Source organism: Rhamphochromis sp. 'chilingali' (genome assembly GCF_963969265.1).
Source record: "Rhamphochromis sp. 'chilingali' genome assembly, chromosome: 1".
Classification (NCBI taxonomy): Eukaryota; Metazoa; Chordata; class Actinopteri; order Cichliformes; family Cichlidae; genus Rhamphochromis; species Rhamphochromis sp. 'chilingali'.
Window position 1 is genome coordinate 35,610,649 of NC_137929.1, and position 12,938 is coordinate 35,623,586.

Sequence of the window (12,938 nt, forward strand, 5' to 3'; positions counted from 1 at the left end):
ACTCTCTTCCTGAGTACTGACACTTGTAGAAACCTTCATCAGACTTTGACACTGCAGAGATCTTCAGCTCCCCTCGGGGATCATTTTGAATAAGTTTGTCATTGTGATAGAAAAACACATTGGAAAGTATTTTTTGTGTTTTCAACCTGCAGCTCAGATTAACAGAAGCTCCCTCAGTCACAGGATGAACAGGACTCACCAGGATAGGAACATCATCATAATAATAATAATAATCTGTGAAAACAAAAAAACATGTTGTTTCAGTCAGACCAGCTGGTGCAAACCTTAGAGAAAAAGCTGTGAGTCGTGTCTCATGATCTACATGCAGACCTGGTTTTCTGAGTGATTATGAGGACTGGAAATATAGTTGGGTTGTTCCCTGCAGGAGTCAAATTATTGACGGTGACATTATTGAATGGTTGAAGGTGAAATTGTAAATGTTTGTATGTTTGTGTTATTTTGCATGATGTGTTTCACAAATTTCTCTGAAATGAGACATTAAAGGTTCATCTAATGTGACGACAGAGATGTTGAGCTTTGTTGAGTTTTATTCTGACAGAGAAAAAAAAATACTGTTGGCAAATTATGACAAACTGGATTATGAACGGATGAAGAGAAATTAGACCAACAACCAAGAATATTTTGATGCTTTGTTGCCTGAAATTGTCTGAAATTCTCATTTTTGTTTGTGTTGCCACATAGAATTACTTCACATAGAGCAAAGCTGAGACAAATGTTCATGTGACGTCTAAATCATTCAGATCCAAGAAGTAAATGTATAATAACATACTCTGTACAGTGATGTTGACTGCACTGCTGAACTCTCCTGATCCAGACTCACACCAGTACACTCCAGTATGTGACTTTGATGTGTGGATGTTACATGTGGATCCAGTCATTCTCCTACAGTCAGAGAGTCGGCCATCAGAGAACTTCCTCACTCTCCACTCAGTGAAGTTTCCCTCACAGGTCAGTGAGACAGAGTCAGAGGTGAAGTGTTGCACTCTGTCAGGACTCACTGTGAGAGACGCTGCTGAATGAACATCTGGAAACAACATGCAGTGAAGAGACAAAGCTCACAGATGTTAGGATTCAAAATATCACAGTGGAAATATTTGTTTGTTTGAAGCTTTTGTTTTGAAAATCAAATTTAATAGTTCAATATGATAAAGTGTTTGTTTGGTGAGACAACACTGAGTCTGACAACAAGCCCTGAATCACACAGACAGTCAAATCAGTGGAAAACAAAGGAGCCGAATACTGACATGTTTAAGATGATCTAACCCACATGCTTTATCTGCTGGCAGCTCATGTAGAGCTTGGTACACGTCATGTGACATCATGAGCTTTGAGTCATCACTCTCAGCATCATCCACCTGATACAGATCACTCTGAACACACTTCAGTCATTTGCTGTAATGTTTCTGTCATAATTCTGTGATATTGTCTGTTTCACAGATTCCTTCTACAGTGAGATATTTTGCAGCAGCAGGACCAAAACTAAAAACCTTTGAAGTATATTTTAAATGAACAATAACAGCAGCTGTTATTTGTGACGTCTTCTTCTAGCGTCCATCTGTAGTCAGTGTTTCTCTTGTATTTGTCAGAGCTGTTAACCTGCCTGCTGACATCTTTGTTTCTTTATTAACTATATTTGACTTTTTTATCTGAACACCTACCTGAGCACTAAACAAAGAGTCTTAACTGTGTAAATCCTGTCTGCGCACTAAGTAAAAATAATCAGTGCAAACAGAAACATGAGTTTAAGTATAAAAGTAAAAGTATTCAAATAGAAAACATTTAAAACCTCATAGAGGTCTTTTTTTCATGTTATCACATTAAATAAAACTGAAAAATAAGAAAAGGAAAATAAATTCAGTTTGGTTTGATCACAGAGAGAAAGGAAAACATTCAGTTCAGTTCTTCTTTTGGGGAGTTTTAATATAAACGGAGATAAATGGTTGTCATGGAGATGAGATTTTAATGGTCTAAATCCTGGTGAATAAAAATGATGAGCTAACATGAGCTCATTGAAAGGACAGAGAGAAACAAACTGACCTGCAGACCAGACAAACTTTGGTTGACTGTGATCAGTGTGATACTCTGGGTCTCCTCTTCCAGCTCTGCACACATATCCTGCTGTGTGTGTCTGTCCATGAATGATGTAGGAGTCCTGTGCAGTCCCACTGCCATCAGGTAGCAGCTCATAACTGGAGGATTTATAGTTGAATGTTTTCAGATCAGGAACAGCTTTATACCAGTAGAAGCTCCATCCTGCAGACGGATGTTCAACCTCACAGTTCAGAGTTACTGAGGCTCCAGGACTCAGCCATGATGGAGACACAGTGAGGACAGGACGGGGTTTATCTGTTCAACAAAGATTTTCTCTCAGTGAACATGTAGTACAGTCTCTGAACAGTGAGCTCAGTTTATACAAAGAATAATAATCTCAGTCTATGAACAGAAACACATTTTACAAAGTGTTCAAACAGCTTAAAGCAAACATGACTTACTGTCAGAAACTGTCAGTGTGACTGAATCACTCCACTCTGTTGTTTCATGCTGTGAACTTTTCACTCGGCCCTTACAGCGATAGTTTCCACTGATCAATGATGAAGCAGAAATAATCCTGTATTCATTTAGATTTGGAGGTTTTCTGTTGCTGTTTGTTTTCCACTCATAATCCCACTCAGTGTCTCCTCCATGGATCTCACATCTGACAGTGATCGTCTCTCCTCTGTATATCTCAGACCAGTTTGGATACAGAGTCACAACAGACCTGTTTGACACTGTTAATGTTCAAGAAAGTACAATAAAAACACATGAAAGACAAAAGGTTCAGTTACCATCAGATGTAGTGTTTTGTAGGAAGTTACATTTACACTCACCAGTTGTGTCAATCCTGACTGGCTGACTGTCCTCTGTGTAGTAAACTGGTTCTCCTCTTCCTCCTCTGCAGCTGTAGCGTCCTCCCTCTGAGACACTGATTTGTCCATTTGTCACAGGTTGATAAGATTTCCCATCTCTGTACCAGTAGTATTTCCATCCAGATGATGATGATGATGATGATGATGATGATGATGATGATGATGATGGGGTCACAGAGCAGGTCAGGGTCACACTGCCCCCTACTGGAACAGCTGTCCTATCAGCTCTCAGTTCAGCCTTTGGTTTCGCTGCAGTTCCGTTTAGAACAAGAACATAAAAGTAAAAATGACTGAATCAGAACAATTTAAAGATGGAAATATGTAAATGATCAAATATCACAAAACCATAGTTGAGATAAAACAAAGTGTGTCACACAAAATATTCTGTAATACTCTTTTGATCAAAACAGTGAATTTTTTTGTTTACTTTTGTGTATTTTCATTTATTACATACATGCACATTTCAAATAATTAATTTGAAGCATGACTGAGTTTATTGATCAATAATGAGGAAGTAACCCAGGTTAATATGATCTGATTGTATTTTGAACATGTGAGAATTGTTCCTAAATGAGTGTGAGCAGTTATCATTTCATTGGTGTTGTTCTTTACTTTTGTTTTTGGTGTATTGGGATTTGGTGAGTAACAGTTAGTTTTCTTTGGTGTCAGTTAGCACGTTATGTCCTTGTGTTCTTCACTCAATCTGATGTTGAAGCCTCTGATAGCTAAGATGAGACCTAGTAAGGTTGTTTTATATTCTTTTGCTGTGGAAGCTGACATTTCCTGTCGCACAGATGTCTTTAGACCACACTAATACGCACAGTCAACTCCAGAGGTGTGGACTCGAGTCACATGACTTGGACTCGAGTCAGACTCGAGTCATTAATTTTATGACTTTAGACTTGACTTGAAAAAATGTTCTAAGACTTGTGACTTGACTTGGACTTTTACACCAATGACCTGGGACTTGAATTGGACTTGAACCGGTTTACTTGAAAAGACTTGATATTTCACCCCAAATATAAAATTTAACATGCATATTATATAGAGATTGAAAATGTGACGTCATTCAGGGGTAGAACCACAAAGGATTCTGGGAACTCGTGGCAAGAGGTACTAGCGCACGCAGGCTTTCAATTGAAATCAGTCACACAGCGATAAAAAGAAACACAAAAATGGCAAGAAGCTGTTGTGTTATTAACTGCAATAGCCGGTCGCATGACAGCCACGGGAAGCCGACGGGTAAAGAGATCGGTTGTTATCGGATTACGTCGTTGAAGAGAAATTGTTCGAGCCATGTTTCCGAAGTAACAAAGACGCGACGGGTGGCCTGGATTGCAGCCATTCAAAGATCAAATATAACGTCCCAGAACCCTCCAGCTCACAGGTTAGTCTGCTCCAAGCATTTACACAAAGGTCAGTCTGCTGTTGTAGTTAATGCGTCATTTTCTTAACATAATTGGTGATATAGGTTACAAGCAAGTCTGGCACTGAACAGAAATTGTCGCTCCTTTGTTTATTGTGCATAAATAGTGAATTGTCCTGACACAATATTGCGTTTCACTTCTGTTATTATGGTACATTGACAAAAACATATACTTTTATTCACAGGATAAAACAGTTGTTTTGTATCACTAATTGCCCAGTACGATTACAGCATACAGTATTATTGTCACTGCTACATTTCTGTGATGCTACCAGAAATTATTTCCACTGCTAATTAATTACCGTTGAGCTCAAAGGTCCTATTAATAAACGGTTAACGAATGTGTATTTATGACGACGATTTGTGAGACTGGTAAACTTATGATAGGTACGATGGTCTTTCGTTCTACACGGTGCATTTCAAGGTCCTGTACCCATCCGTCGGTAAACTGTACCTGGGCTTGTTGCAGTGACCTGAAGTTACTAAACTTCATGAGTGTATGCGCTCACTCCAAGAACCGTATAATTATAAATATGCATATAAATATGCTACGATGAGATAGCTGACTTCATCTAACTAGCAAATGTTTTCCAGGCTACGTTGGTGATACAGTTTTTTTTTAATATGTATGATATTTTTGTCATGCGATTTTAAAGCCGGTCCTACAACCGCATCCAAGAATAACATGCAGCTTATCTCAGAACTGTCGGTGAAAATTATTCTTGGAGCTAGGTTTAATTGAGCTGCATTTTAAAGAGGTGCAATTTCACAATTTGTGTATATTTTCTAAGTTCACTATTTTGTCATGTGTTGAGAAAAACACAGATTTAAAAATTACATGGTCTAATGTTTACATTTAGCATATAACTGCAACATGCTTTTTTCGTTTTTTTTTTTTTAAAGACTCAAAAGGACTTGAAATTCAAAATTTCAGACTTGTGACTTGACTCGGACTTTTACACCAGTGACTTGAGACTCGACTCTGACTTGCCTGACATTACTTGAGACTTGACTTGTGACTTGAGGATAAAGACTTGAGACTTACTTGAGACTTGCAAAACAATGACTTGGTCCCACCTCTGGTCAACTCTACTGCTGACATTGCAGGGAGCAGTTTGGATGTGATTTCCAGCTGAGCTGTTAGGAATGCTGGAATAAGACTCCAGTGTTTGTGTTGCAAAACAGATCAGGTTAATTAGCCGAGAGCAGATCTCAGAACTGAAATCTGAGACTGTTGAATCTTGACGGTTCTGTTCCTGATGGATCAACTCATATTCCAGAGATCAGGAAACTGACTCACACTTCTGAACTGTGACACGACTCCACCATAAACTCTGTTACTGCGACACACAGAGGATTTAATCCAAGAACTGATTCCACACCAGACTGTGACTGTGAAAGTTTTCTCTGTAAATCTGTGGACAGCTAATTTTGTGCGTTCAGTGTTGTAATTCCATTCATTGTGTTGGTGTTGTACTGGTGACTCACTGTGTTACTGATTATAACTAACCAGCCACTCTGCAGGTCTAGTGAGTGAACTGAGCCGACTTATATTGATCAAAGTTTGAAGAGCAGCTGAAAGAAAGCTGGTTAACCCTGAAGGAGCTAACACAGGTTAACAAGTAGTTAACACAGATAAGAGTCAAACTAACCTGAACTAGACAGAGAGAGATATTTTTACATATTGTTGTTTAATTTTATTTAAATATTTTATTCTGGTTTTCGGATGCATAACTTAATGTAAACTGGAAATTGTTGTATATTTCCGTCTTCTGTTTCTCACCTACAAGTTCAAAGTTCACCCTGGTCCTGACTCTTTAACTCAAACCTTAAACCTCTAAGATTGATTTCAACAATGGGCAACATGTACGGGCTCAAATTGTGGTCATAAATATTTTGTACTTGTAAATCAAATGTGTATTTGTGAACTGAGGTTTGTTTTGTAACCTTGTAAACCAAAATATGTGAAAATTGTATGTTTGTGCATCTACAGATGAGAATGTGTGTGTGTGTGTGTGTGTGTGTGTGTGTGTGTGTGTGTGTGTGTGTGTGTGTGTGTGTGTGTGTGTGTAAAAAAGATTTGTGTTTGTATAAAAATATTTACACGAGTTACAATTTTTTTTGTTAAGGTCTGCTTACTGAAACAAAGCAAAAACTATTTGTGATTTTATACTACACACAGTAATTTTGACCTGATTTTTCTTCGTTTCAGCTGATTGGTTAATGTCATATCAATCACAAATGTAACAATCCAATCAGAAAACAGATTTGGCTGCTTGTCGTGCTTTACTGAGCTTCAGGTCCTGGAAGGGTAATACAGTTTAGTGATGTGCGATACCACTGATTTCCTTTCCGATCCGATACCAAGTAAAGTTACGGGTGGTATCGATGATACTGATCCGATACTGATACTTTGTACAAAAACTTAATGTTTCATTGTATTTCATAATACAGTATTTAATTGTATTATGTAATTGTAATAATACTATTAAGATATAGCTTCATAGTGATTACAGGACATCAGACTACTTGTACTTATTGCTTAATATTGCAGAATAATCATATAGAAATTTAAAAAAACTTGAAGTTGTGCGCTATTATTACATATGACTATGAAAGGCATAAGAGGAAGTAATTCCTTCCAATTTAGACGATCCAAATCATATAGAAATATATATCATATATCATATCAATATCATATTTAAAATATCGATATTTTAATATGAGAATCGATTTTAGAACATAAATTACAGGTATCGGAAGAATTGATATTTCAATATCGATCCGCACACCACTAATAAAGTTTAAAGCTGGAGGATCTCTATATAAATATCCCATACAAGCTAGGTCCAGAAACTTTCGGATGCTGTTGAAATAATAAAGTTGTGGTATGTCAGTGGTTAGAAATACCATTATTACTTTAGGATTAGTTTAACACAAAGTCAGTGCTGACCCGGGACTATTGCTGTGAGTCACAGAGCGCAGCATAAAGGCCCTTTCACAGCGGACGCAGCATGCGCTACTAATGCTAAATGCTAACTAAAAGCAAAGGATCCAGAATTTGTTGTGCTGGCCACTGAGCTCTACCTGTACTAAATGCACCTGCTCCTTGTAGTTTCTATCTTTGACTTCATGTCCTCTACTAGAGTTTGTGGTGTTTTATCTTTAATTGTTTAATAAAAACATGTAACGAAGAAAGCTTTGTAACTCTCCCCACTAGTGAAGACTGTCATTTCCACAGCACTGCTTTCCCCCCGAGGTCCGCAGCACTGTTGAAAAGGCTCTGGAGGTCCCTGTGTAAGCACGTAAACCTGTCACACAAAAATCACCGAACTGGGACAAACACTGTTTTCCTGTTCTGTAGAGCTGCACAGCAGAGACGATACTCTGATATGTTTTTTGTCTTCACTGTGAGTAAAAAGTTGCTTTTCATGTTTTTTGTTGTCAAACTGAAACCAAAATATTTTAGTGAGCAGCACAAAAGAATCAGCTACAAATCTGCAAGAAAGCGAGTTTTCACTTATTTTAACAAAATGAATTATCTGTACGGAACATCTTCAACTTACATGATACAGTCAGTCCAGTAACTTTACTCCAATATGTTAACAAATAGTCCCTTCTGCCCCGGCAGCTGTATCCTCCACTGTCAAATTCAGTAACTGTGATTGTGTATTCACTGGATGTTTCAGGTATGTTTTTCTGGCCTTGTCTCCATTCATACGTCCACTGAGCTCCTTCACGTCTCTGAATCTCACATCTGACAGTGACTGTCTCACCGCTGTATATCTGAGTCCAGGATGGCTGCAGGGTCACAGTGGGCGTAATGGGAACTGTTCACATAAGAATGATCCAGTTAGAAGAGAAACATAAAAACTCTGCTGTTTATAACATAAGAGTAGAGTGACTGCAAAACAGCTGGTTCACAGAGAAACAAGTTAAACATAACAAAAAGTCACAACATAAAAGTTTCAAACTGTAACACAATATTTTCAGTAAAATGTAAAAGGTAAAGTCTTTACTTTAGTTTTTGTTTAGATTCCAAAAAATTACAGATTATTTTTCATGAGTTGACAGCAGATTAAGAAGACTGGAAGAAATTATGTGAGAAATGTTTTCTAAAAGTTGTGATGAGGTCATCATGTGAAACTGGTGCAGTTGCTGATTTGGGACATTGGAGAGTGTCACACTTGTAGTTATTGTATAACAAACAGGTTATTGTGGCTCTGACTGATTTTTCATGAACTGAACCTTAAACCACTGATCCACTAATGCATCTGTTCTACACTGGAGGTTCTTCTAGCTGTCGTATCATTAAAGATATTATGACACTCATGAACACCTTTATTTTTCATTAATTAAAATAACTGAATGCCATTAACAGTAATTACAGGAAAGAATCTAAGTGGAACCTGTAATGTAGCAGAACAGTCTCTAATAAAATGAGGTTATATTGTAGTCAAACCTGAAACGTCGAGGAATTAATGTAAAAATGCTAAAAACAAAGGAAGTAACTGATCTGCAGTGATAAACTCCACATGTGCAGCCATGAGGTCAAGATGGGAGCGACTGGGATTATTACATTTGGACTGAAATCTTTCATCAAACTAACAAAATATTTTCCAGATGTTTCACTGAGTGATTATTAAATATCTTTATAATGATACGAAAAGATATTTGAAACTACTTTTGATCCTAAACACAAAATAAACCTACAGTGCTGTTGAAAGACAAAACGTTTGGTTGAGTTGATGAAACATTGTTCAGTACAAATTAAAATATGTGAAATATGTCCAACTCACCTGTTACTCTCAATGAGGTGCTGTCACTCCACTCTGTCCAGGAAGAGCTTCTTGTGGCCCGACAGCTGTATCCTCCACCATCAGACTCATTAACACTGTTGATTGTATATACACTTGATGTTTCACGTATGTTTTTCTGGCCTCCTCTCCATTCATACTTCCACTGAACTCTTTCCCCTCCATGAATCTCACATCTGACAGTGACTGTATCACCGCTGTATGTCTGAGTCCAGGATGGCTGCAGGGTCACAGTGGGCTTAGGAGGAGCTGATCAAAGAGAAAATATCCCATCATCAGACTTATAGAAATATAAAATGATCATTAATGCTTTCCTGGTTTTATTGCTCTTGTTAGTGGTAATCAAAATTTTTTCATCCCAGTGACAATTTGACTGAAAATCAACAATAAAAAGGTAATAAAAAAAAAAATCAGATTAAACCTGGTAATTTGCTGATATTTAGAATCTACCAGCAGAGTGACTGAAAACAACCAGGTGTGCACAAAACTAAACTGTGCGACTGAACATCAACACATCAACACACAATATCATGTAAACAACTTCAGTCTCTCAGATTGTACATTGTAAAAAAGAAGTTTTATACTCAAACATCGCACTATTTACTTATTTCTACATCTTTACATTTGCATATTTATACATTTATGAGCATATAATCCAGAGTTGTCGGTGGGCTGTTATTCTTCTGAATAACCTGAGACCTTACTTTCCTGTCAGGTATAAAATCCCTAACATATTATACACAATATCCATTTTACTTTAACTGTTTTCAACTAGGGCTGCCACAAACGATTATTTTGATAGTCGACTAGTCAGCGATTACTTTTGCGATTAGTCGACTAATCAGATCATCATCCATTGAACATAAAACGTACAGCTTATTGCACCAGCAGCATCTGCTCTTATATAACTATCATTAGCTTACAGCTTTAAGTGTTTAAGGTCTGTGCTAACTAAAAATAAAGACAAGATGATAGTTTATTAAATTTTAATGAAATTTGCAGATTGTTTCGGTGGAGTTTAATAAACTCCTTGCTATCTAAAATATAACAGGACACCGGAGTAGATTCTCACACTTCTGATAATCAGCTGTCTGCTTGATGTTTATTCAGCTGTGTAAAAACTATAACTTTCCTCTCAGCCAAACAGATTTACTCAGGAACAAATAAAACACTGAAAAAAGCCAAACAACATTTTGAAGTTATCTAAGTGACTTATATATCATGTTTAACCTGAGTAGTGAAAGACGGCGGTGGGTTTGAAAATGATCTGCCAGGAGTCCGGTGTTCTCACGGCTCTAGTGAGCCCTGCCCCCGGCTAGCTATCGAGCTAGTGGGTAACAGATGCCTCCGAAAACGTCGGAGCGCTTTTGAAAATATGTGGTGTCCTGATAAACTGAGCAGATATTTGAGGTTTACACAGCTACATTCTCGCCTGAAAATATGTTAAACGTTTATTTTGTGACCCAGAAAGAATAATAAGAATAATATTAAAACTAACCAGCTGCTGCCATTGTTGGAAACTAAGCAGGGCCGCGATGGGCCGCGCTATGAATTCTGGGACACAGTTTCTTCTTCTTTGGTGTTTAACGGCAGCTGGCATCCTTGGACATGCAGTGCTGCCATCTTCTGTTTCAGTCCATTATTACACTCTTAAATCCTGCTACTCATTCCTGCGTCTTTTGTGATCTTACAAAGCTTCAAACGATGCGTTGACTATTAAATTAGTCGTTGACGTTTTTGATAGTCGACTAATCGTGGCAGCCCTATTTTCAACAAATTTAATTTTTACTTTTCTTTTTCACTGTTGTAAATATAAAAATTCCTGCGCTGTCTCATAGAGTAAGGCCCTATTTTCACTTTTTATCATGCTGCTCTAACACAACAATTTGCTTTGTGGATCAATAAAGTATCTATCTATCAGTATTGACCTGTTTAATATGTGTCCTATGTTGTAAACTCGCTGTGCTAACAGCTGGATTATTCACTCACATTAAGAACACCATGTAGAAAGAATTTAACGACTGTTACGCCCCTCAAAACAGAAACGCAAAACAACACGGGAAAAGTGTGTAACCACACAGCTGCTGCTGAATTGACGAGGTTTATTTTTACAAAGCTGAAAAAAAAAAGGAAAAGACTCGCAATAAACACAGCTGAGCCAGGAAGCTAAAAGCATCAGGGTCTCCGAGGCCAAAATAACAAACAAAAACTCTCCCCCTTCCTAGAAACAAAACACAGGGTAAAGCTTCCCTGATCAAGAAAAGGAAGATGCAATGCCTGACCTTCCTGGCTGTCCACAAAACAGGAGAAAACTGAGTTAAACAAAAGTGGGTTAAACCACTGCCTGCTTCCTGCTGCCTGCTTCCACTTTGCTGAAAACTGGTGAAAAATCCACATGTGCAACAACTGAGCTGAATAAACTGGGATCATTACATTTGTGTTTCATTTTTTATGAAATGTACTGAATATGTTTTTCAACTCCACATGCTTCTGTCACAGTCCTGGGTCTGTGAACCAGTGTTTTGATTTTGTATTACAGTGGTCCCTCCCTCGATATAACACGGTTCACCTTTCGTGCCCTCACCGGGACCGTGAGTCATTTGGTACCGGGCAGCGAGAGTTGAGGCTGGAGTGTGAAATTTATGGTTTTCAGAGTTTTTATTGTTAACTCGGTTTCCCTGGATCTTTTCCTGGTTGTCCTTTGTCACTGTTTCTAGCTTTGCTTCACGCTGGTCTCGACTGTTCTCCCCTCATGTGTCTCATTCCCTCATTTCGCTCAGTGTATTTCAGACCCGTGTTTCTCTCTGTCAGTGTCACGTCGTCCCCTCACCATGCTGCGTGTTTCCGTGCTCCCTGAGATCAGTGTCACTCGTTTACAGGTTTCGAAGTGTTTTTGTTATTAGTTCCCAGTTTTTAGTTTCATTTTGTTTTTGCAAGTTTTTTTCTTTTCGTGAAAATTATACCACTGCAATAAAGCAGCATTTTAAGTTCATTGCTCTGATGATTGTTTTGCGTTTGTGTCCTACATCCTCCCTGCCACACAGCCGTATCATAACAGTTTCACTGTTGCTGTGGATTTTATGTAAAACTTTAAAAATTGTTTTACGCTACTTTTGATATTAAAATAGGTACAAATCCTGCAGTTTTATTGACAGACATGATATTTTGTTGTTTTTGCATTAAACATTGTGCAATAGAATTTTTTTTAAAAAAGGTGAAATATGCCCAACTTACATGACACAGTCAGTGTGATGATGTCACTCCACTGTGTTAACAAATACCCCAGAAACCCACAGTACTGACGAAATTATTTTGTTTTGTTTTTGAAATTAAAATGAGAGAAATATGTTCAACTTACATAAGACAGTCAATGTAATGACGTCACTCCACACTGTCCAGAAAGAACCTCGTCTACCCCGGCAGCTGTACAATCCACTGTCAGACTCAGTAACTGTGATTCTGTATTCACTGGATGTTGCAGGTGTTTTTAACTGGCCTCTTCTCCATTCATACGTCCACTGAGCTCCTTCACCTCCATGAATCTCACATCTGACAGTGACTGTCTCACCGCTGTATATCACACCGCTGTTTAACTGAGTCTTGGATGGCTGCAGGGTCACAGTGGGCTTAGGAGGAGCTGTTCAAATAAACAGATATCATTAGCAGACTGATAATTTGACTTGAAAATCAACAATAAAATGTTTTGTTTTTATTAAATAAGGGTTGGCGTAATAAGCAAATGCTTCAGCCAATACCTTTTGATTAGCC

General features: G+C 37.9%; 1 protein-coding gene across 1 annotated transcript in view; it reads right to left on the reverse strand.

Moving 5' to 3' along the window:
- Positions 1–737: 737 nt before the first annotated feature.
- LOC308407851 (basement membrane-specific heparan sulfate proteoglycan core protein-like) overlaps positions 738–12,938 on the reverse strand; it is a gene marked incomplete at both ends in the record, with an annotated part of 160,923 nt that continues 148,722 nt past the window's right edge. Inside the window, 4 exons of the mRNA XM_080899766.1 lie at positions 738–1,045; positions 2,059–2,367; positions 2,514–2,789; positions 2,889–3,176. Coding sequence (XP_080755892.1) covers positions 738–1,045; positions 2,059–2,367; positions 2,514–2,789; positions 2,889–3,176 — 1,181 coding nt within the window. The remainder of the gene's footprint in view (positions 1,046–2,058; positions 2,368–2,513; positions 2,790–2,888; positions 3,177–12,938) is intronic.